Raw genomic sequence first — 23,769 nt, 5'->3', positions numbered from 1 at the left:
AATAACATTTCTGGGATCCTTTAAGCCTATAATGCCATTATTTATTTATTTTTGTTCTGCATAATTCCTCTGACTATATAATACTTATGTAGCTGTATAAATTATTTTTTTCTTTGAACACTTCTTATCCATCCGTCTCCCAATTTACCCTCCAATTTGTCTCACTTGTCATGTGCTCTGTGAGACCAGCTCCATTCATCACTGTCTGTCTGTTTCATGCTTCAGTAATTTATGCCCCCACCTCTCCGTCTCTACTTACAACAGGACTTTTTGCTTCTTGTAAAACATCCTGAAAAAAACCCATCGCATTCAACTATGACAGAGTAATAGTGTTCTCCAGCATTCTTGATATTGCTTCCCTACATTTTAGTCTCATAAGCTTCCTGTTCCTCTATATCTTTCTGTTGTTCATCATACAAATACAAAACTTAAAAAAATACACATGGAGTCTTGATGATGGGGCTTTTGATGGAAATGTCAGTGTGCTCTGTATCGCCTGCTGCTCTCCATCCCTCTTGGTGCTGTATGTTTCCATCCTCTCTATCCATCTCTTACGCTCTTCCTGTCTGTGTTCCCGCAGGCATTTAGATAACCACTCTCTATGGGAGGGGAAGACATTTGCAGTGCGCTGCTTCAAAATCATCATGTACTCCATCCAGGTGAGTAATAATAGTGCTAATATATCCATTAAGACCTCTTCCTCACCTTCTTTTTTACTCTCTTTCCATCGTTTGACCTCAAATCCAAGCCGAACCATAAACCTGAAAGGTTTTGTGTGATTTACAGTGTTTTTGTATGTGGTTATTACATGCTTTGGTGCGAACAGTTAAAACATCCCCCAGGATTCGTGGAGTTCACGCTGATTTACAGCTGAAAATGTCTGAGAGATGTTCTCCTCACAGCCGTGCTACATCATGGACATGAATGAAAACCTCTGTTTCTCTCTCCTTCTTACTACTTTTTCTTGTTCTGTTTTCCACTGTGGTTTCGTTCATCAATTACAACTCCTGCTTCTTTTTTCAGTCGCAGCACTCTCACTTGGTCATCCAGCAGCTTCTCGGGCACCTCGACGCCAACAGCAAGAACTCGGCCACAGTGCGAGCTGGGATCGTGGAGGTTCTGCTGGAAGCAGCAGCCATCGCAGCCAGCGGCTCTGTTGGTGAGCTGTGTATATAAACACCCACTCACACACACACGCGTGTACTGTACATACACACCTGAGGCACTGGCTGGTGTTTTGTAAATGGGTGAATCAGATGCAAATATTTTAATTTCGGGCTGAGCTGGTCTTTTGATGATTCACTGTTTGCGATGTGCAGGCCCCACAGTTCTGGAGGTCTTCAACACTCTACTGCGGCAGCTTCGTCTCAGTGTGGACTACGAGTTGACCGGCTCCTACGATGGCAGCACCAACATCGGCACCAAGATCATCAAAGCCCACGAGGAGAGACAGCTGCAGGAGGCTGTCATCAGGACCATCGGTGAGTCTGGGGGTGGCTGTGTGTTTTGGTTTGTGTGTGTCTGAGTGTACGTGTGTGAGAGTGAAAGGCTCCTTGACTGGAGCAGATTGTCTGTGGTGTTTATATTTATGCCTGTGTTTTTTTCTTCTGACTGGTATTAATTAAGTTTCTTCCCTTCTGTCCCTATCCTCCTTTTGTCTATCTTATTAAACTTTTTTTTCTCTTTCAGGTTCATTTGCCAACACTTTGCCAACATACCAGAGGTCAGAGGTCATGCTGTTCATCATGGGCAAGACCCCTGTCCCTGGGGTTCACCTTCCTATGCCGTCCACAGGCTCCGGGTAAATTATTCTTGCACCCGCATGTACTTTTCTTGTCTTTGTTTTTCTGTTCTTCAGTCAAATGTGCTTTGTAAAAAAATCAGATTTTAGGCCGTTTCAATTTTAATTGTATTTGCTCTTTCATCCCCAGGCCCGAGAGTACCAGGATGATTCAGGTTATGTTACTGAAGTCCTTGGTCCAGGTTGGTGTAGATCATCATATCCTCATTGTTAATTCAGAAAGCCTTTTTTTTTTTTTTTGTATCGGAAGATTAAAACTTGGATGAGGAAGTCATCAAATCAGAGGTGACACCAAGGGGGGAGGGGCAGGATCCATCAGCGCCTCAATGAGTTGTGAGAATAGTGCTCGTGGCCGTGTTCATCACGGTGTAGACGAGAAGTTCATGAAGTTCAATCAGTCAGTGTGAAACTTCACTTCTCGCTCTCTTGAGACAATAATTCTCTACACGCTGTGTGTGTTTTGGCTGTTCTAATCTGGTATGAAAGAACTCTTTCATCTTGTCCTTCCTCTGCATGCATTTGTCTTTCTATTAACTCAGGAATGTTTGCACAGCCATAATATTTTGCTCGTGATGTTATTTTAGCCAAAGCAGGAATGTGTTCTTTAAGGAAAGCACACATTCATCCAGGGCGCCAATCCAGACACCCGATGCTTACTTGGACCAGAATAGAGCTATTGGCCTGTTTCACAACATGTTTTGTACATTAAAAGTGAATTCCTGTAAATTGAGGGCGTTGAGCACTCTGGTTCTACGTTAAGAAATGATTTGTAGCTTATGTGCTATAAAGGCCAAAGCCGCAGTTCCTCTGTGTCACCATGTATTGTAAGGTTGCAAACCAAAAATGTGCTCATCGTCCTCTCAGGTGACGGCAGGTTTCCAGACCACCAACATGCTGACGGCACTGCCGAGCTCTTTCCTGGAGCCGCTGCTGTCCTTCTCTCTAACCGAGGATCCAGAGGTTCGAATGCTGGTGCTACAAATCCTTCTCAGTCTCATCGACCGGCACGACAGCAGGCCCAAGTTCTCCAACATTAGGTATGGTTTTTTTTTGCGTCTGTGTATATTGTAGTGCCTGTGTTTTCGCTTGTGCTAATCAGACCACTCTGTGCTTCAGTTACAGTTTGTGTGTTTTTGTTGTGCCTCCTCTCTGTCTGTGCAGCATCATCTCGGACATCTCGGTTCTCAAGCTCAAAGTTGAAAAGTGTTCCAGGCAGGACAACTTATTCATGAAAAAGGTCTGTCCTCTATCTGTAGGTGGTTTGGTTGTCAGTGGAATTAGATATGGAGAGCAATTTAGAAAGATTTCCTGTACTTTTCAAATATAAGTCTTAGAATTTCATATCCAGCCATCTACTCTGCTTTTCCTATTTTAAATCATATTCTCATAATTTTAGCTCCTCTCTGCCAGTCCTTCTCTCAACTCATCCTTCTGTCTGCGTCGTCCTCTCGCAGCACGGCCAGCAGCTGTACCGACACATCTACCTGGGCTGTAAGGAGCCGAGCAGTGGTCGGCAGCACTACGAGACCCTGTTTGCTCTGTTGGGCCTTCTCAGTGTGGAGCTGGCTAATGAAGAGGTGGTGGTGGACCTCATTCGCCTGGCACTCGCATTGCAGGTACTCATCCACATGCTTATTAACTAAGATTTAATTATATTCACTTATTTATTTGTTTTGCTCAGGCGTAAATGTTTGCATGTGCTAGTATTACTGCCAAAAAAATAATAATCCTGGATCGGCCCGTTTATCCGAATTCCCTCCAAATTTGAATGGGTTCTTCCTTTGGTCGTGCTCCACCCCTCAAACTTTCATGTTAATGGGTTTTGTAATAGTCCTGCTGACAGATACACAATGAAAACATAATAATAACGATGCAAGATGAAGAATTGGACACAACCCAAGACAAATAAAACCATACCTCAAGTCTATTGTTTGAATTGATAAAAAAAATACATAATTAAATCAAATTTATGTATAGAGACACATTTAAAAACAACAACAGTTGACCAAAGTGCTGTACATTAAAAGTATCCCAAAAACCAGAGTAAAACAAAAACAACAACACAAACTCTACACGATTAAACACAAGGACCAGTTTTACAGACAGAAGACGGGGAAGAACAATCGTTAAACTGAGTTTAAAGCCAAGGAGTAAAAATGTGTTTTAAGACGGAATCTAAAGACAGGTCGTGTCAGGGCCAGTGTAACGTGCAGAGGTAACTCGTTCCAGAGTTTGAGGGCTACAACCGCAAAGGCACAATCTCCCCTTTGCTTCATCCTTGACCTGGGGATGACCGGAAGCAACTTGTCGGCGGATCTGAGTGACCTTGATGGGACTTGGGGTTGTAAGAGCTCAGACAGATAGGTTGGCGCTAGCCCATCAAGTGACTTAAAAGCAATGTGCAAATGTGCTCACGCTTGCGTGTACCTGTTAAAAGTCGAGCTGCAGCATTCTGGAACAACTGCAAGCGTGAGAGGGAGGCCTGGCTTATGCCAGCGTAAAGGGCGTTACAACGGTCCAGTCGGGACGAGATAAAAGCATGTATAAACCTTTCAAGATCTTTAAACGATAAAAACTACTAGTCCTTATATAAAAGCCTTAGCTGAAAATAACTGGATTTGATTACAGAGTTAATATATACATACACCTCCCCCCCCCCCCCCCCACACACACACACACACACACACACACACACACACACACACACAAATTTTAGAGGTGTTGGTGAACTGAATGTCAGAGTTTGTCAGGTACAGTGTTTCACAGTGCTGTTACCTCTGTGCCTCCCGTGCAGGACCTGGCTCTGTCCACCGACGAGGCTCTGCCTGTTTATAACCGCTGTGCAGTTCACGCTCTCGCCGCCGCCTACCTAAACCTCATCTGCCAGCTCACCACCGTCCCAGCCTTCTGCCAACACATACACGAGGTCTGGACTCCTTTTGGGTTTTGGTTGTATATATGTATCTGAATATCTAGAGTGTATTTTGATCAATTCCTTTTTTCTCCTCTGCCCCTCAGGTAATTGAGGTCAGACAGAAAGAAAGCCCCTACCTTTTGCCTGAGGATGTTTTCATCGATAACCCCAAGTGTGTACCGCATTCCATATTCAGTTCTCTCCACACCAATATTGAATTTTATCCGTAAATATTCAAAACTAACAGTGAATTACGGATCTCTGCTCCCTCCTTCTTCCTAGGCTGCCGTCCTCTCTGGTGAAGGTTGAGGGGGATGTGTTGTTCCTCCAGTCGAAGATCGCCGAGGTGCTCGGAGGTAGTGGTTACAACACAGAGAGACTGGCTACACCTTATGTCCCACAGTTCACAGGTGAACAAACATCCCATGTGTTAAAACAGCAGCTGTAGCAAAGTGAAGGAATTCTCCAAATGATTTAAGCCCTTTCCTCTTCAAGTAAACGACGATAAATGAGGATGATGTCTAGGCTTACCAGCGTGTTACAACTAAAAAGAAATGTAAAGCTGAACTACTCCCCTCCAGCTAGTGAGGATTTTGAATTTAGGGTGTGAGCCAGGACCTGAGTCCTGTTTTTCTATAATGTGCAATTTGTCACGTCTTGCAACATCTGTTAAGAGTTTTTCTATTGTATTTCTTTCCAGATGAGGACCGTCTGTCCAAGAGAAAGAGCATCGGTGAGACCATCTCCGTCCAGCTGGAGATGGAGTCCCGAAACAGTCCAGAGAAAGAAGAGGTAAAGGCACAAAAGCGCTTACAACACTGTCATGGTCTAGAACTCAAATGTGCACGGTATAGAGAAGTATAGCTCTAGGTTTTAACCTCTCAGTATATATCTTTATATTACCTCGTCAACATATCAGAGTATGTTTACTTTTTCTGTTCTGCAGAGGACACCAGCAGAGGAGATCACATTTGAAACCCTGAAAAATGCCATTGGTATGTCAAATTATGAACACAGCATCACCACACTCATATAATGTAGTCTAAAACAAGGAAAACACCAAAACATTTAAACTGTCTTTATCATATTAATGTGCTTTAATAAAAATAGTAAAATTGAATTTGAATTTTGTTTCTGCCTGCCTCTAGTGGACAGTGTGGGTATGGAGGAGCAGGAGAGGGAGCGGAGGAGAAGAGTGGTGGAGAAGTTTCAGAAGGCCCCCTTTGAGGAGATAGCTGCCCACTGTGGTGCCAGAGTATGTCAAAAAAATGTATTCATGTAACTGTTTCTCTTATTTTGACCTCTTGCTATCGCCTAATGCGATTTATTCTTTCCCTCCAGGCGACTCTACAGCAGAGCAAATTAAATCAGATCTTTGAGATCACAATCAGGTAGGAGACAGTGGGTTGAGATATTCAAATAGACATTTTATTTGTTTGATCATTTGTAACGGGTAATGAAGACATTGATGGCATGCTGGATGATGAAGATGATGATGATGACGGTCTGTTTCCTCTTCACATTCAGACCACCGCCCAGCCCATCTGGAACCATCTCGTCGGGTTACGGCCAAACTCAGAGTCGATCTGTGCCGATCTACGAGATGAAGTTTCCCGACCTGTGTGTGTACTAAACGCGATGTTGCAGAACTATTGGAACGGAAAAGGCATTAAGGGAAGATGCAAACCAATCGTCTCCATGAAAAGCATCTTAGCCACAGAATCAAGGGATGCGTGTGAGGGAAACACCCACGGTTGTTTGAAGGCAACTACAGAGCAAGCCACTTTTTCAACTTAGCTATCTAGAGTGTTTATTTTTCTCTATGAACGCAGCCAAAAACTGGCTGATGTTGGAAAATGCAGCAGTCAACCTTTTAATGTCTGGAAAAACTCCACTGGTTGGATTTTTAAGTTGGACGTTGCAAAGAACTGTGAGGTGGAAAGAAAAATGTGATGACAGATTGAAACTTGGCGTTAGAATGAATTGGCCCATGTTGCATGTCCTGAAACTGGAAATCTGTTGATAGTCCTGCTAATTCTCGACACTCTTTTGACCCTTACAGGGTGCCATACTAACCTGAATAGCAAAATTGACCAGTCATCATGACATATGATGTTTTATTTGTTTTTAATTTTTTTTGGCCAGAAGGGAGTAAATTGATTAGATGCATTTTAATTTAATTGACAGTATATGTTTTTTATGTTTGATTGATATGAAAATATGTGTTACTCAGCTTGTTAACATCTTTATTCAGTGTTTTAATGCTTTATTTCTTTTTGTTTTGCCTTTTTAGTGCCAGCCAAAAGTGCTTTTTTATTCTTTCTTTTAATGACAGACATTTATTTCCTGTACGTACTTTTTAGTGTTTTTATTATTTTTGTATTTAGCTGTGGTTTAAATGGATGACGACTGCTGTCCGCGCACTGTCCTCTGAAGTGAGTGTGCCTTAAAGGTGACTCAAGTTCAAACATTACACAAAAACACACAATGGCGCCACTACAGTCACGAACCACGCTCGAGTTAACCAGATCAAACACTAGAAAAATAATTTTGGATCCTTTATTTTTCTTCTTCCCATATAAATGTGTATATACAGAGAAATATATAAATCTTAAAGCTGATGTACAGAGTAGGGATGTTCTTGTGTGTGTGTGTATATATAGTACATTAATTCTAATTTTAGACTGCAACTGCACTGATTGGGACCATAGACGACGGAGAAAGCTACTTGGTTTGTATTTAGATACTTTTCTTTTGTTTAAATTCCAAATAAATAATTAGCAACACATGAAATTAAAATGTAAATGGACAAGGGTCTGAACAACAGAAGAATTGCATCATGTTGAGGCCATTGGATCACACTAGTAAAGTTTTAATGAACCCACCGACACAGGTTTAAATATTAATTTCAACTTCATTACTTTCCATGGTTTTTGAGACGGATTAAGCACCATCATTCTAACCTGGGCCGTTTCCATTACATCCGTAAATCCTGCTTGAACGAGTTTGCACCCGTGTTTTTCCACCATTGTCCTCCAAGCCCCTTTGTCACAGCGAGATGTAAGATGAGTCTAAAAGCCATTTTGTGTGTGTCCACAAACACACTCACAGGTATAGAAACAAAAGTATAATGGCAATAATGTTGCACTCGCCCGGCTGACGCAGCCCGACTGTAGGTAGCAGATCCTTCCTGTGTGATTTACATCGTACCCTCTGTCGTCATGGTGTCGTGATGGTTCATTTTGTGAAGCTGTAAGACCGCCCCCTCCTGCTCCTGCGCTTCTATGAGTTGACCGCATCGATCGGATGTGGCACATGTTACAACCATCTTGTTCAATGGGGCACGATGGTCATTTCCTGATTGTCATTTGTTACAGTCCAGTTGGCTCTTGTTTGTTTTATTATCGGTTTTACAATGTAGTGTCTCCTGTGTGTATATATATCTATGTCAACACATGCCAGTGTATCAGATTTGTCTTCACCTTTACCTTGTTTTGTCAGTGTAAGCGTGTTTGTGTGAGTGAGTGTACACGTTCATGTCTCCCTTTGAGCGTTTACGCAGGTGTGTGTGTGTGTGTGTCGTGACCAAACTCATCGGACACCGTTTACAGTTTCTGTCCAGTGACTTTTTTTTCCACCACGTTATCGAAGAACAAGCCCAAACCTTCCAGTGACTCGGCGTGAAATTGTCTTTACAGCATCTCGCAACTCCGCAGTGGCGACATGTATATCTGTCAAGTCTGCTTGTTGTCATTGCATAGTGTAATATTAACAGAGTAATTCATTCTTACTTTTGTCATTACATGTTTGGTTAATACGTCTGTTTACAATGTAGTGCTGTAGGTCAAATCTATTCATTCTGTGAACTTTGCACTTTAAAAACTGGATTACCTAGTGACAAAGGCAGCTTTTACATGGAGAAAAATGCCTTATGAGTGTCATACCTGACTTTGCATGCTAGTGATCTTGCCGTGTTGTACAATAAATTTGTCTGTAACCATAACAGATTTGATTTCATTATTATTATTATTATTATTATTGACGAAAGTGAAGTCCTGATTCAGAAATAGTGTTGTTTTTGGATGTGATCTGCCTGAGGCGCACAAGGCTGCGGAGAAATCATTGTGCATCATGCAGGGAATGGAAAAAATGAAGTTGACTCAAAGAGAGTTGACTCCAAGATATTTTCTGCGGCAGTACGTGTTCTCTACCTGTCTGTGATGGACATCGTCTTGGTTCTGCAGCACGAGTTACATCGGTGCTTGTATCGTGTTTTTGCTGCTCCGGTCTCGTCATCTGATTTGATCGCATATGGATTAAATTCAATGTCTTGACAGGGCATCGCTGTCTGAACACAATCCTCTACATTGCAGGAGAACCACAAGGCCCTGACAAAATACTCTAATTCTGATGAGATGAAAGGCCTCATCACTGTCTCCTGGAAGAAGGCGTATTCAACTCACACCCAGTCGGGGCATTTGTACGAGTACACGGGGAAGAGACATGACGCCTGGAAGCAGACCGGAAGCGAGATCTGCCCGCGACTCGTCGAGGAAAGGCACGACTTGCAGATCCCCGTCATGAATGTGCTCGACAAAAGATTTACATTGTGCCGATGATGTCCAGGCGTCAATGAGATGCTGTGGCTATAAACAGAGGTAGCGCCTCTCAGGATTGGACCAATCGCGTGAGAGTAAATGTGGCCCAGATGTGTATGGCCTTTGTACCGCTGAGGCCAAATTGAAATGATGTGTGTCACCGTTGCTGTTTTAAGACACGAGCCGCGGAAAAATGACCTGAAAACTGAATCCGGACATTTTTTCGGAGGTTGTCTTTCACGTGTGAGAAGCACAGCAGATTGTCTGAGTCAGACGCGTTCACAACGGCGGGAACATTTCAGGGGTGGCGCCCGGGTAGAGCGCCCATTTAATCTTCTGGAGATTTTTCTCCGGAGGGTTTATATTACTTTGTCCACCCCCTCAATATCCACCCTATGTCAGCAGCCTTCAAATGAAACCAGTCAGACAATTACCACAAGTGTTTGCCACAAACAGAATGATCTTTAATATTATATGAATTTACAAAAAAAGAAGATACCACTCTGTAACCGAACTGCATTGCCTTTCATATCCATGTCTTGCACTCCCTGTCCAGTTCTTTTTTCAAAGCATTTGAATTAATACACTACCCACAAAAAAAACAACAAAAACATTGAACAAAAAGTTTTCAAGTCGAGGCCAAGAAGGCCAAGAAGGTCAAGAAGGTCATCGCTTTTATTCAACACAAAACTGTCTCGTTTTTTTTCTTTATTTGGGTTTCACAAGAACAAACCTTTGGCCCAGAAAATACATCCAAAGACATGCAAATAATAGTGACAAGTTTCCGTAAGGTAAAATGAAATCCTGTGGGTAATAACATGCAACAGCTATTGGACTCGTTCAAATACCCTCTGGCGTTCTTCTCCATTCATCCCATATAATGTTCCTGAAGAGGTTCGCCAGCTGCCCCTTAGGTTTCTCCCCCAACAGCTTCGCAAAGTTGCCATCACGTTTGGAGGTGAGCGGGTTACCCCACCGGAAGTGACTCATCCGATAGGCCCCACCTTTTCTGTCCTGTGGACTCGACGGGACTTGGGCCTTGGAGCTGACCCTTTCCCTCTGCAGTCCCTGGTTCTGTTGAGTCTCTGAATTCAGGTCCCTCTTTACTTCACCCTCCTTCATACCCAGTTGCCTGCGAACCTTGAGTGGAAAACTTCCCTCAGAGGAGCCCCCTCCCTCCAGAGACGACGCAAATACTTTGACGGGCCGGCGTTTGCGGCCGGGGGGTTTCCCCCAGCGGAAGTGCTCCATTGAATAGGAGCGTCGCTCGTCACTGTGGCTCGGACCTGACTCCGACATCCTGTCTTCAGAGGAGGACAGGATGGCCAGGAGGATGCTGAGCACGAGGTCACTGTCATCAACCTTCTGGGCCAGAGCACTGAGCTGTCGCAGTTCCTCCTGGATCTTAGGTATGCAGAGGCGAATACAGTCCTACGTGGAAGGAACCATAGAGGCGACAAAAAACATTTCAAATCCCACTGTTAAGTCATTTACAGCGAGACAAGTTGTAACAACTGTTGGCTTGAACGTTCAGTTTATATATTTGGAAAGGGTGCTGAAGTTGCCATTGAAATCTCCAGGAAATTTTTCAAACGACCTTAGATTATTTTGTTGGGATCAAGAACTAACACTGAAGCTCATAATTATTTTTTTTAAAGCTATTTCTTCTTTGACTGTGGCCTGTTGTTGTTGTTGTTGTTGTTGTTGTTCTATTCATGTCCTACTCAAAGTACTGTGAACTGTGAATGAAGTGTGTGCGTCTCAAATAAAAGTGTCCTCGCCCAGCGTTGGCAGTCACAGAGAAGAAGCAGAGGCGACAGCGACAGAGACAGATCATGGAGAACACTGGTCGACCTACCCTGATCCTTTGCTCGTTGCTCAGGTTGTTGCATGTGGAGCTGTTCCAGCACACCGACTCAAGCCCCGGGACGCACACACATGCCACCGCCGCCATCAACAGCCAACGCAGACAGGACATCCTCATCCTGGAGCAGAGGTCAGAAACAAGGGTGAGGCTCGGGGCGGAATAATTGGACTGGGACATCACTGGAAGTTCTCCTCGGACGACAGGAAGGGATTTGGCGGATGACGTTTCCTTTCATTCTTGCTTGCTGCACTCGGCCAACACCTTCCACCATTCCGTCAACACTATCTCGCAGATGAATTGTAGATTTGTGGCGTGCGTGGGTCAGGGCGGAATAACAACTGCGAGCTCAAACACCAATTATCGACATTTCTCTTTCAGACGGAATCACGTGCGGTGCAACAGATGGTGTTGTTCTCCACATTAATGGGAGGGCCGGAGAGTGTATCACTGTTTAAGTGGAGGCCCGCCTGCAAGACACATGAAGATGAAGATTTGCAGCGTCTTGTCGAGGGGGCGGAGGATGCTGAAGGGAGGGTAGCATGGGGGCAGATCAAGGTCGTCTCTCATTTCTGATTTATGTGTTTTTGTCCTGTGATCTACTGTAAAACAAATAAACAAGACGGCCGGCGCATGAAAGCAATGAATCACATCCGAATAATTTCACGAGACTGGACCCGATGTTTGACTCCATTTGTGCAATTTCCGTGCTGATCAAATGACCTTCACACAAGCTCATTTTATCTCGTCAATTTCTACCTGGTTCACTGTTATAGATCTGTTTTCATTTGCTAATGCAAACGCGAAGCTGCTTCACATTAGAATTGGAATTCAACTTGCGAAACCCATATGGGCGCTTCAATCATGAACCCACCACAGAAAATGCAATGTACCGCATTTTGTCACCGTGTTCAGCACTGACTGGGATCATTGTTGGTAATGGCATCAGTAGATAATTGTACCAACAAACAAGGCTGACGCTATTGCACACCTCCGACGTCACGGCAGTGTGATCAATGTTAATGGCAGACTGTTTGGCTGACCTGAAATTAGATATACTCCAATTGACACAGTGGCTTTTTCTCCACTAATTGATGAGTGTGAGTTTGCGCTGCATCATCGGGGCCTCATGTGCAACTGGGGCTCTGTAAAGATCCTCGCTCCATATTGTCGTATCACGCCCAAAGCGGAGGCTGAGTTTAGGGAGTGAGAGTCTCTCTGAGCCAAGCGTAGGGTTGGAATCGAATACTTGCTTTCATTTAAAACATTTCGAATCAATTAAACACAGGTTTCGATCCCCTTCCTCCACTGCCAATACATTCCACACGGTCCCTAAAGCTGGGCACCGGCGACCTTAGAGGTGCGGGCACTGGGCCGTTTCCGATGCCTTCAGTGGAGCTGTTTCTGGTTAGTCTCATCCAGTTGTCCTCAAGGGATCCAATGTGGATGTCGAATTGTTAGTTGTTTTATCTTTCGATATATTTTGAAAGCAAAGAATGTCATTATTACTCTTCAGCCACATAAATCATCGGTGTCATAATGCAGCCAACTGTTTTTTTTAAGTCTTCGGGTTGTTTTCACTTGGGAAAAGCAGCCGCCTGCGGCCGCAGCCTGAGTGATGAATGATGTGTTGATATGAATTTGTTATTCATATAGTCCAGAATCTTAATGTTGCCAGCCTCGCAACCCCCGCTGAAAATTTCAAAACAGACGGAAATCAGAGAATGATCCCCCGAATCCTTTGTCTCCTCTTGAGTTGTTCAAGGGCACACAGCAGCGATGATGAATGCACATCAGTGAATAGGCTTTGAATTTCCTGAACCGAGCGGCCCCTGCTCTGGGAGGCCAGGGAGGTGAGCGGACGATCTAAGTCCCTTTTGTCGGAGGAGTGGTGGGCAAATGTCACCTTGTGGTCGACCTTGGGGACGGAAATAAATTGCACCGGTGGACTCTGAAGGAGGCGGCATTCATGTATATTGTCCGCGGCATTTCATTGACTTCACGTTCATTCTGGGGTGATGAGGAACTCTTTCAATATGCGTTTTCAGTGAGTCCACTGACACATCTGTGGCAGGCGAACGCCTCCCCCTCATCTCTCTGTTAATGTTTCTCTATCGCTTCCTCGCTTCTCTCTCTCTCTCTCTCTCTCTCTCTCTGTCTCTCTGTCTCTCTGTCTCTCTGTCTCCCACCTAAAACCATTTACTTTGAGATCAAATCTTGAGCGGGGTTTGTTTTTTTAGATGCCGAGAAACTTTTAGATTTAGCCCTGTCCGATTCATTCCCACCAATTTTGGGTTCAGTTTTGCGCGCTAATGGGATTTCACAAATTTCACAGTTTTTGTAAAAAAACAAACAAAAGAACATTGTCTTACAGAGCATTTCATTTCTCTTTCACATTTTCTTCCGTTCCATCTTGCTGTTTCTCCCTCCGCTCAGCGCTATTCGACAGAGCGACCCCTTGGTGGGCCATCGTCTCTGTGACTCTTGACTACTCTCTTCCCACAGTATGACTCACTCAGCTGAGCTCCGCTCTGCACAGACACAGTGCGTTACAAGAAAGCCCGAGCGCTGAAATGAGAATGGATCTAAAACCTTCACGCGTTCACGACATACGGGACAATTTAAAGGTTTTTCTAGGTTGGATTAGTCTTTGTGATCTATGTTAATGAACAGTGATACAAATGGTTATGCCTTTCAAAAAGCTGTGGTGTAGTCCTTATTCAATATAGATCTACTTATGTAAATACAGCTGCACAAATCAGAAAATGTCAGGAAAGTCAAAATCAATCTTCTTCTTGTCTTTTCTTTTTTTTTTTACCTTTTCCAGATGTTTTTTTTTCCCCCTCCGTCCTTGTTCTTCTCCTTCTGTCGGTCCAAAGATCTTCTAGAGTGGCGGCTCCGGACGGCGATCCCCCTCCTGCTTCCTCCCTGCTCTGCGATAATATGCTCAGAAGGAGAGGGTCTGCTGCTGGAGGAGGAAAGTTCTTTTTATAGACACATGAAGTACTAAGCACGGAGTCTCAAGGCCTCGGGGTGTGATTGAGGTAAGGGGTCTCCTGCTCCTCTCCGAATGGGGAGTGTGTATTTGTGTGTGTGTGTGTGTGTGTGTGTGTACGGTAGGAATGATGGCCACCCACACACTTTTTAATCAATGGTGCAGCTCACGTCACCAGACAACAGGTGAGGCATTAGTGGAGCAGTTGTTAACTTGCTGGGGGTTAGGACACAGCCTTAAAAGCCCTCATGTTACCTCGAGTGACTGATTAAAGGGACGTCTCGGTGGCCTGACTCAAATATCAATATCGAGTTGAATAAATTTCTCCAGAGCAATAAAAACAATCACCGTCCGTCGGTCATCTCCTGTCAATCCCTGCTTCAAATCCCTCAATGGGCGGCCCTAATCGCTGACATCTTAACGCTCCGAAACAACAAAAAGGATGAAGAGCTGCAGTGTGAGTGTGGAGAATCAATTTGACTGATTGGATCGTTTTTTTCAGCGCTTCTCCTTTACAAGGTGGGCATGCATCCTCCTGTGGAAACTTCATTTGGAAGATCTGACTCACTGGTTGCACGTCATGACTGCACCTTGAATGGAGAGGATGCACGCGCGCGCACACACACACACACACACACACACAGTCTTGTAAAAGGAAAAAGGTTCTGCTGTTGAAAGGAAACGCATTCTCCTTTCACGTGGTTACTGTCACAACATAGACATTCAGTTTCTATGGCTGTATTTTAGATCCAAGTAGTTAAGTCACATACGTGCAAGGTCGATCCGCAGTGATTGCTTTTCTTTGACAAGAGTCAGAATGTGTCTGCTGTGAGAGGTGCTGATTGATTGCTTTCTTTTTGAGGCTATACACTGGGTAATGGAAACGCATTTCATTACGTCGTTATACGGCAAGCAATTGTGGAAGGTGCGAAAACATACAGTGACGTTGATGGGAAAACATGGAAAATAATTACAATTATTTTTTAAATGAGTACTCCATGGGTTGTCCCTTTCGCACTTTCATAATGAAAGGTTTGTAGGATTAAAGTTGATGCAGGAGAACCGGTCCTCTCACCGATATTTTCCTATTTTGTAGACGCTCTGCTTGTTTTAGTGCAACACCACAGAAAATTCAGCGCCTGTTATTTAGGAGAACCAGAGTCATCGTCTTTTTGTTCAACGGAAACGCGGAACCAGCATTACCCAGAATGCAGCCTAACAGCGCTCCATGCTCCTTTCTGCATTTCCGTAGTTTTTAGTCCCACAGACTGAGGAAACAAAGTCGACGAAGCGAAAAAAGGTTAAACCAATTACATCTAAAAGCTTTGATCCAATTATGACAATACGTTTTGCCTCGCTATTTTTGACCAGGCCTCGTGTGTTGCATATATCATGACTATTTGACAGTCACCGTAACTGGACACCTTTTTGTCCTCCAGCTGCTCAGGCACCACAAACATCACATTCTTCACAGACAGATTCACCTCCTCATCCGCATGCCCTGAGGATCACATCACTTTGACTGATGCTCATAAGACCAGTGTTTTGAAAAAAAGACTTCTCACAGCCACGAGTGACAAAACTGGAATGTGACCCCTGACCCAGCATCCTTCATGCGGCCTGCTGCTCCCCTGTTCACGCCAGGCGCCTGAAGCGATTGAGTGAAGTCTCCTCGGGATGTTACTGTAATTTCTGCGAAATGTCCCAGTGACCGGTAGGCAAAGGTCTCCGTCAACCTGGCCACAATCTAACGAATATGTACGTCATGCTCATTAGATGAACATGATGCACATATTGGTACATGGTGATGGAAATGTTTAGATCCTTGAATTCTGTGAAAATTTTATATGCCAATGTACGTAATGGTAATTTTACTATGCAATGTTCTGAATGCTTGATGTTCTGACACATGAACGATATACTCTGTTCTTTGTAAGATGTGTTTCTCTGCAAATGAGTGACGTGGCCTATGTGAACTTGGGATAAGGGGGGACAGAAGCAGTCGCAGCTCACCAGTACCAGTCCTTCCTATGCTCTTGACCAATCGTTAAACCAATCGTTAAACTTTGTGCTTTATTTAGCTTTTAACAGTGTCATAACTATAAGATATGTACTCGGACAGTGCTTCTGCGTCATACTTGCAGACTCTGTCTCGATGATTTGATCCGCTTCGCAAAGGTTTGTTTACTTATAATAAAATACAATCTACAGTCTTTCAGATGTCCACCACATGTACGGTATTAAAAGCGTCAGCTAAAGTCGGAGCACTGCAAATTGTTTTTGTGCTTGACAAGATTTAAAATTAGCTTCCTTTTTTTGCAGCGAGTGCAGTAAAATGGCCTGTAGTGGCCTAAAATAAGTAGATGACTGTTGACACTATATAACACTAGTAGGAGGTTCAAAATGTCTGTGGCTTAGTTCCAAAAAAAACAGGCAGACTATCCATTTACAAGCTCACAATGAGGCATTCTGTCATGCCATCACCATAGGATTGTGTTTCAATTCAAACATGGTTACCATGGTAGCAGCAAGTGCAGTTTGAAATGAACGCAGGGTCAGGGTCGGCCTTGTTGTTGCAAAAAGTGCTCATCCAGCCTGTTTACCCTCAAACAAAGCAACGTTGTAAACATCTCAGTGATGATGTTGCCATGTTTCACTGCACTGTTTTTTTTGTTGTTGATATTAACACATTTGTAATTAATTGTTTGTTTGTTTGTTAGTTATTTTTGTGTGTGTGTTTGGTGCTGTTTAGGTTTTTGTGTAATTTCTTTTCAGATTTTCCTGTAATTCACCTTAGTTACTTTCAATATGGTGATGCCCATTTTGGGAAAACCGGAAATCCTAAAACATTTCTTCCTTCTTATTAGAATATAGGAGATTAGGTTTAACTTTAGTGTCATAGTTGTGAACACTATTTCATATGCAAAACAAGATCGAAAGACTTCAGGCAGTGAATTCAGCACAGTGTCATCATATTTCTCAGAAGATGTAATAAAAATTTATGTCAGATAAGGACACTCCCAGATTCAACCCAGGCGGACTGATATGTATTCCCAATAAATCATTGAGGTTGCTGCCCTGCTGAAAAAGTGAGGGGAGTGTGAGGTGGGGGGGGGGGTCTCTCACAGATATTTTCCTTCCTTATTTTCTGCTTGTTTTAGTACAACACCAGAGAAATTCCGAGGCTGAACCTCTTGAAAAACCCCTGAACATTGCACAAGTCAGGCCCTTGAGACTGCCGGCTGCAGGCAGTGTGTGTTGACTTTGGTGGACATGAAATGACCATCATTTCATCACTGCTACAGTATAACTGTTTTTCAAACTGAGTGTTACCATCTTTAAAAGCAAGCTCAAGACCTGCCTTTAGAATCTAGCCTTTGCTGTCCTTTTATTTGTATTTCGGCCTTTTTTACTGTTTTATTTGATTTATATATTTATATAGGCTTAATTTAATCGTATTACTTTTAATTGATTACATTTTAACTTTAATTTTTATTCATTCTCCTTTTAATAATATATTGTCTTAACCCTTTTTTATTGTTTTATCCTCTTATGTAAATATACATATATATATGTGTGTCTATATGTATATATGTGTGTATGTATGTAGGTATATATATATATATATATATATATATATAAATTTATACCACTCACTTTTCATTTTACTGAGTTTGAATCTTTCTTTTAACTCTGCTTCTAGTGTTTCCTCACTGCAAGTTAGCGAGACAGAGTTTTCCTGGGATTCCTGTTTTTTTACTTAGTGTTTCATTTATTTATTTATTGCTCGTTTTGCCCGTGAGTCAATGCCAATGTGTGTGTATGTGTGTGTTTATCGAAGGGAGGGGGGTATTTCACTGGACGTGAAGCACTCTGTGTTGCTTTTTTTTTTCATGAAAAGTGCCATATAAATAAAGACTGATTGATTGATTGATTGAAAAGAACAAACAACTTCTTTCCAAGGTCGTCTTGCAGCTCAGTCGTAGTGTGAAGGATAGTCCAATTACTCAATTACTCAGCTGGAGAGTAGGGTTATCCCTAGATGACTTTGTGCCATAGATTCCTATATGTTGAATGTGTCTATTCTTTACTTTAGTCTGATCACTGTGTCATAGTTAGATTTTATTTATTTTAATCTCTCCTTGCTTGAATTTAAACATTAACCATTCTTATATACGTCATTGTCCTTGACCGGGACTCCCTGGCAGAAGAGATATTACGTCAGGTGTCAGTTCATCAGGCAACTGAGTGACATTTAGGGGCTGAGATCACTTTTTATTCTATTCCCTGACTCCTCCCTCGTGTCACACGAGGTAGAGAGAATACCTCAAATTTAAGGGAGTCACACAGCGAGTGTCCATGTTACGAGGTTGTAAAGTTACAGCTGTCGTTTTCTTTTATTTCAAAGCTCAGGGCGGATGGTTTTGAAGTTGTCACCTTGGGAAAAGCACTTTGGCAAAGTTGAGTTTTTGTGGGAGGGAAACCTCGACTTCCATGACGAGGAGAACGAGGTTTGTGTTTTCGGAAGTATCCGTTTGTTGCGGCCGTGACCTCGGCCGTGTAGACAGGAACCACTTCTTGTCTAATTTCTGGGGCATCCACGGTATCACTAAGAAACTGCAAGGATGATCACAGCAGCGTTTTACACTCGCACAGCATCTCCAACAGGACATCCCAGGAAGCACAGGCCAAGGCCTCCATCCAAAATCCCACGATAGAAATTAAAAATGTGGTCATGTTGGACCTGACGCTCCAGTTTGCAGATCAGACTCATGTTGCTGTGTCGTTTTGAACTGCTCGTTCAGGAACCCGAGGACAAACTCTAAACGGTCTATGGTAAAATTCCAGAACTCCTCTCAACCCGAGGTTTACGAGATTGTTAGTTTTGATGGGTTTAGGATATGGACGGACAGGAAATAGAAGCTTGTAACATTGAAACTTTGCATTTTGTGTGTTTCTGGCCTACAATTACTGTCAAAGTGCTATATCGATGAGTGCTGCTGTTGTAAGTTTCATATTCGCCACAAGAGGCTGCAATTTGGTCACAAATAAAGGAGCCTTGTCTTTTCTCTGCTGAGAGTTGAATTGTTCTTTTTCACCTCATGCTTTGTCCTAGTTTATAAAAGAATATGAAAACAATATATACATTTATACATGTAAAGAGCAGAAAGGAAGCTGGATGTTGAGTGTGTAACATGTGGAATATGTCAAGCTGAATTAGAGCTGAATTTTAATATTACCTACATATTGAGGCTATATATAGCCCCTTATGGTTGCTCTCATCAAGCCCATACTCATCTCTAACAGAGATCAGTGTAATAAAACCACATTATATCAAACCTGGTTTCCATGGTTGCGGCAAGTGCAGTTTAAAATGAAATTGTTCGGACTCTTGAGATTCAGTCATTCTTCCTTTTCTCTGCTTTTTATTTATCTAACTCTCCTGAGGTGCCATTAAGAGTTTTTGTGATATCCTTGTACGATGTAGTGACTATTTTAAATCATGTAAGATGATCACTGTGAACCGTATTCACAAAGGCTCATGGCATCACAGCAAGTGTGTGACAATTAATGAAATAGGTGGTTGGACGGAAGATGAAAAAACAAAAAACAAAGGAGCAAGTTATCACAAGAACAGTTCGTTAGACCACGTATACAAAGTGTTAATGATGAATAATAATGATGTAGTGTTATACTACTACACGGACAAAACCAGCACTGAGGTCACAGGGGTCACGTCTTCGGTCTTTTCTCCGTGAAGTTGTTTAAAAATAATCTCACATCCTCAGTCACAAATTACACATTATGACTTTTTAAAAGATGGAAGTTTTTAGATATTTGTTGGACAAAGCATATCACACTTTGACTGACTCAACTGAAATCACAACACCACCAGAATTATTCTCTTTGGAGTGTAAGTTGGTTGGTAGGTTTCAAAGATCACTGTTTACAGAGATTAAATGTAATCAATGGTAATCTAAAATGTCATTACACGGCTCCTGTGGTAGTAGCGAAGGAATATATATATATATACTATAATTTCTAAACTCATGTAGAATCTAAAATTTTGGCTAAGGCACCGATTACTTCTACTGCTATTTTTTATATATATAAATAGCATTTTTCCCCCCAGACATATTATAAAATACTATCCTCCTATGTGATTCCATGATCTACTGAAGGTTAATGTAGGCAAATGTTAATAAATTCCCCAAGTTGATGAAATGTTTTAGCAGAATCACACAATTTAAAATACATTGTGTGAAATCATTTCCAAACGTCCGCATACACACACAGCCAGAAGCCTACACGCGTTGTAAAAATGCAGCTTATGCAAATAAATTGCCCCCAGAGACGCTGCAACTCATCCACGGTCCAAAAGGCGAGAGGAGGGGACACAAACGCGCGAGGGGGCCGCCTTTGTCCGACGTTTAGTCACCAGCGTGGCCCCTGGAAAACCATTAAACGAGGAGGACTTCTCCCAGGAGCCCGGCATTCCTCAGATTCCTCCGGTCTGATGTCAGAGCAGAGGGGACGGCGCTGCTGGGGCATCTGGACCCGCTGCTGCCTTCACGGTCCTCGCGGAGGCTGCGCGCTCTGAGCTCTGCCGGCGCGTCCCAGGACTTTTGCGCACACCTGGGTGGTTGTGAAATGGTATGTGAACGTGCTGGCTTTATGTACGAAATAATTAGCTTTTATTTGTTGTACTTGCTTTCCTTTGACCACCAACAGACAAACCCCCCCAAAAAAACTATTATCCTCCTATTTGACATAAAAGTGCCAACGATTCACCCAAAAATGCCTGTGGAGATTTTTCAGTAGTTCAATCCATTCGCAAACTTATCTGTATAGACATAGCATTCCATGTAATATTGTTCTTGGTTGGTCACACTGTATGTTTTATACATGATGAAAGCGGCAGGTATACTAAAGCTGCAAAAAAGTAGTGGCATGAAAAGGCACAATATTCCCCTTGAAAATTTTGCAGAATTGAAGTATTAATAAACATATAATGATGATACCTAATTAAAATAGCACCATAACTAGCATCCAGTTGCATTCTAGCACGGTACTGGAGTATGATCAATATAATAAATTGGTTAATTTTTGATTGAATGATTATTTTAGTAGGAAATTGTGTGGGAGTCACATAAAAGCCAAATTCATTGTTTGAAAAAAAAAAAAAAAAAAAATATATATATATATATATATATATATATATATATATATATATATATATATATATATATATATATATATATATATATATATATATATATATAGATCTTTAATCATCCAACGACCCTGTCATTTGTCTTGGACATTTTTGTGGCGGTGCCATACCGTTGCTGTCCACTTGAAAGCCGTGCTTCCGATACTTCCCTGCAGACTGTGAACCCCTCATTCGCTCCTCTCCCGCTGCCCTGAACGCCTCCATTGGACCAGAGGGGCCACAGAGGGACCACAGAGGGACCACTACTATAAACACTCCAGGAGTCCGAGGAGGGCACGGCACCGTGGCGCTCTTACTCGCGGACAAATAGCACAAGTTCCCGGACTGTTTCTTCTGCCCTCGTGTTCTTTGAGAATAACTCTGAAAACGGAGACAAACTTTTTTTTTTCTTTTTTCTTTTTTCTTTTTTCTGCCGAAGCAGCTTCTCCACCAGCTCAGGACGCGACTTCTTTTTTGTTGTTTTTGTTTTGTTCCAAGGGTTTTGCGCTCGTCTGATCCCGGAGATCTTTTTTTTTTTTTTTCCTGAGATTTCCGTTTCACCGCACTGGATTGTTGGCGTCATGAGGAATATCTGTACTCGGTGATTGTGTTCCCTGCGCCGTCGAGCAAAGACGTTTCTCCCGCGGCGAGCAGCGAACGGCATGTAGCTCAGGACCAAGGGTGAGTTGTCTGCTTTGAGAAAGGGAAGAAGAGGAAAGACCCTCGGCAGGAGACTGTCCAGCTCACTTGGACATCCCTGTAGCGCAGCGCAACACGTTCACGAGTCTGAACGAGCAGGGCTCCAATGTAGGCCAAATGGTTTTGGCCACGTAGGGGAGGCAATGGATCCCAAATATTTTCATACTACCACCCCCCCCCCCCCCCCCCCCCCCTCCATCCAACATCCTCCTCCTCCTCCTCCAGCACATAAACACAAATAGAAAAACACGCAGAGCCCCAAGTCCTCGTCTGTGTTTGATAAGATGTGTTCAAGTGATTTGATTTGAGCGGGAGGAAGGGATACACATCTAATCTGTAATGTTGCCCATAATCTAGTGTTTTCACGGAGCCCTCCATAGGGGCCCCTGGCAGATTTTTGGCCCCTGTCCAGGAGCCTCAATGGACACATGGCAGGTGAAGAGCCGACAACACCTGGATACTTGAGATCCTACTCTGTCATCCAGGAGCGTTGCAACAGGGTGAGCAGGAGGGCAGGGGGCCCGAGCTGAAAGGGGGCCCCCGGCAAGAACTGGTGACTACATTAGTCCACGGCGATGACCATTTTGTGAGAGCACCCTTTAATTTCCACGGTCAGCTATGTTCAGAAGCCCCCAGTCCGATCTAGGGCCCTCCGGGTCCCTTTTGCCTGGCCCCCCCCCCTAAAGTCCTTTGAAACGGCCCTGCTGTTATCACATCTAGAGAGGACATTTTTGCACTGAAGACAGGTGTGTTGTTGTCGCCCCGAGACTTGCTGACCCTGACTTTGGTCAGAGGTGAATGCTTGGACACGCTTCTCATCCTGAACGTGATCACAGGGCTTTCTAAACACATTTGGGACGTACTGTGGCGTGGCTGAGTGGACGAGCGTCACCTCCTCTCTAACCTGACCGTGATGACACCATCGCTTTGCAATTGAGCTGTTTGTCCGCCTTGCACACCCTGCATGCACACTGTGCATACATGTTTTTGTGAGAGTTATGTGTAAGATGTGTCTGGACATGCACCTTAAGACTACCAGGGCTACAGTAAAAAAAAAAAAGAAAGAAGAAGTGGGGGTGGGGGTTCTGTAAAGGCAAATATAGCATAGCTGCAGGAGGCGTAGGCCACGCGTGCACGCACACACACACGCACGCACGCACGCATGCACGCACACACACACACACACACACGCACACACACATCTGGCTGTCTTTATAAGCTCAAAGGCATGTTGTGTAAATTATATGGTGCCAGAGCAAGTGGCTTGGGAGTACACAGCAGTTTTTTAAAACACTGGTGGAGAGAATTCAAGGAGCCGGAGCAGTATCCTTCCTCCTTGCTCCCCATCACCTTTGTGCTCAGGCACCCTGTTTCAGAGCAGCAGACAGACACACTCCCCCCCGCCGCTCCCCATCACGTTTGGAAAAACAAGAGGAAAGCTGAGGCCTTAAAGAATGCTCACGCAAAGTCCCAGAGGCAGGTTTTGTTTCAAGGTCGGCGCGGTAAGAATATAATAGGTGTTTACTGCCTGACGGGAGCCTGCGTGTAAAAAGGAAAAGTGGCTATTGTTTGCGCAGGCAGTGGTCATTTGCGTCTTAAAGGCCATTTGATTACTGTGTGGGGCGAACATACCTGCAATTTTGGTCAAGTGCTCACGCTGAAGCACAGGAAGAGAGGGAGGGAGA

General features: G+C 43.4%; 3 protein-coding genes and 1 long non-coding RNA gene across 7 annotated transcripts in view; 3 read left to right on the top strand and 1 right to left on the bottom strand.

Moving 5' to 3' along the window:
• The window catches only part of LOC118289862 (protein EFR3 homolog B), a 28,467-nt gene extending 19,749 nt beyond the window's left edge, over positions 1 to 8,718 (top strand). For all 4 annotated transcript variants that reach the window (XM_035616992.2, XM_035616993.2, XM_035616991.2 and 1 more), the window contains 16 exons: positions 581 to 659; positions 1,024 to 1,159; positions 1,320 to 1,481; positions 1,690 to 1,801; positions 1,932 to 1,983; positions 2,666 to 2,838; positions 2,963 to 3,038; positions 3,256 to 3,417; positions 4,596 to 4,727; positions 4,820 to 4,887; positions 4,998 to 5,125; positions 5,416 to 5,507; positions 5,662 to 5,710; positions 5,864 to 5,970; positions 6,057 to 6,106; positions 6,243 to 8,718. In XM_035616992.2, the coding sequence (XP_035472885.1) occupies positions 581 to 659; positions 1,024 to 1,159; positions 1,320 to 1,481; positions 1,690 to 1,801; positions 1,932 to 1,983; positions 2,666 to 2,838; positions 2,963 to 3,038; positions 3,256 to 3,417; positions 4,596 to 4,727; positions 4,820 to 4,887; positions 4,998 to 5,125; positions 5,416 to 5,507; positions 5,662 to 5,710; positions 5,864 to 5,970; positions 6,057 to 6,106; positions 6,243 to 6,348 (1,684 nt within the window). In that variant the 3' untranslated portion in view covers positions 6,349 to 8,718. The remainder of the gene's footprint in view (positions 1 to 580; positions 660 to 1,023; positions 1,160 to 1,319; positions 1,482 to 1,689; positions 1,802 to 1,931; positions 1,984 to 2,665; positions 2,839 to 2,962; positions 3,039 to 3,255; positions 3,418 to 4,595; positions 4,728 to 4,819; positions 4,888 to 4,997; positions 5,126 to 5,415; positions 5,508 to 5,661; positions 5,711 to 5,863; positions 5,971 to 6,056; positions 6,107 to 6,242) is intronic.
• A 1,035-nt stretch (positions 8,719 to 9,753) lies between these two features.
• On the bottom strand, positions 9,754 to 14,140 carry LOC118290649 (pro-opiomelanocortin). Its single transcript, XM_035618429.2, has 3 exons — positions 13,996 to 14,140; positions 11,172 to 11,298; positions 9,754 to 10,744 (listed from the first exon to the last, which is right to left on the bottom strand). The coding sequence occupies exons 2-3, from the start codon at positions 11,295 to 11,297 to the stop codon at positions 10,154 to 10,156; spliced, it is 717 nt and encodes a 238-aa protein (XP_035474322.1). The 5' UTR covers position 11,298; positions 13,996 to 14,140; the 3' UTR covers positions 9,754 to 10,153.
• On the top strand, positions 13,693 to 17,250 carry LOC118290650. Its single transcript, XR_004786466.2, has 3 exons — positions 13,693 to 13,814; positions 14,005 to 14,221; positions 15,612 to 17,250. It is a non-coding gene; the product is annotated as an uncharacterized LOC118290650 (long non-coding RNA).
• A 4,386-nt stretch (positions 17,251 to 21,636) lies between these two features.
• Positions 21,637 to 23,769, top strand: part of LOC118290335 (tyrosine-protein phosphatase non-receptor type 14-like) — a 34,825-nt gene continuing 32,692 nt past the window's right edge. Inside the window, exon 1 of the mRNA XM_035617930.2 lies at positions 21,637 to 22,066. The gene's annotated coding sequence lies outside the window, so the exon portion shown is untranslated. The remainder of the gene's footprint in view (positions 22,067 to 23,769) is intronic.

This window comes from Scophthalmus maximus, chromosome 18 (genome assembly GCF_022379125.1).
Source record: "Scophthalmus maximus strain ysfricsl-2021 chromosome 18, ASM2237912v1, whole genome shotgun sequence".
Taxonomy (NCBI): Eukaryota; Metazoa; Chordata; class Actinopteri; order Pleuronectiformes; family Scophthalmidae; genus Scophthalmus; species Scophthalmus maximus.
Note: the sequence above shows the minus strand (reverse complement) of the source record. Positions and strands in the feature narration are given on the sequence as shown.

Coding starts and splice junctions, on each gene's coding strand:
- LOC118290649 (XM_035618429.2), bottom strand. CDS start 11,297: ATGAGGATGTCCTGTCTGCGTTGGCTGTTGATGGCGGCGGTGGCATGT. Junction 10,745..11,171: donor GCAACGAGCAAAGGATCAGG/GTAGGTCGACCA, acceptor CCTTCCACGTAG/GACTGTATTCGCCTCTGCAT.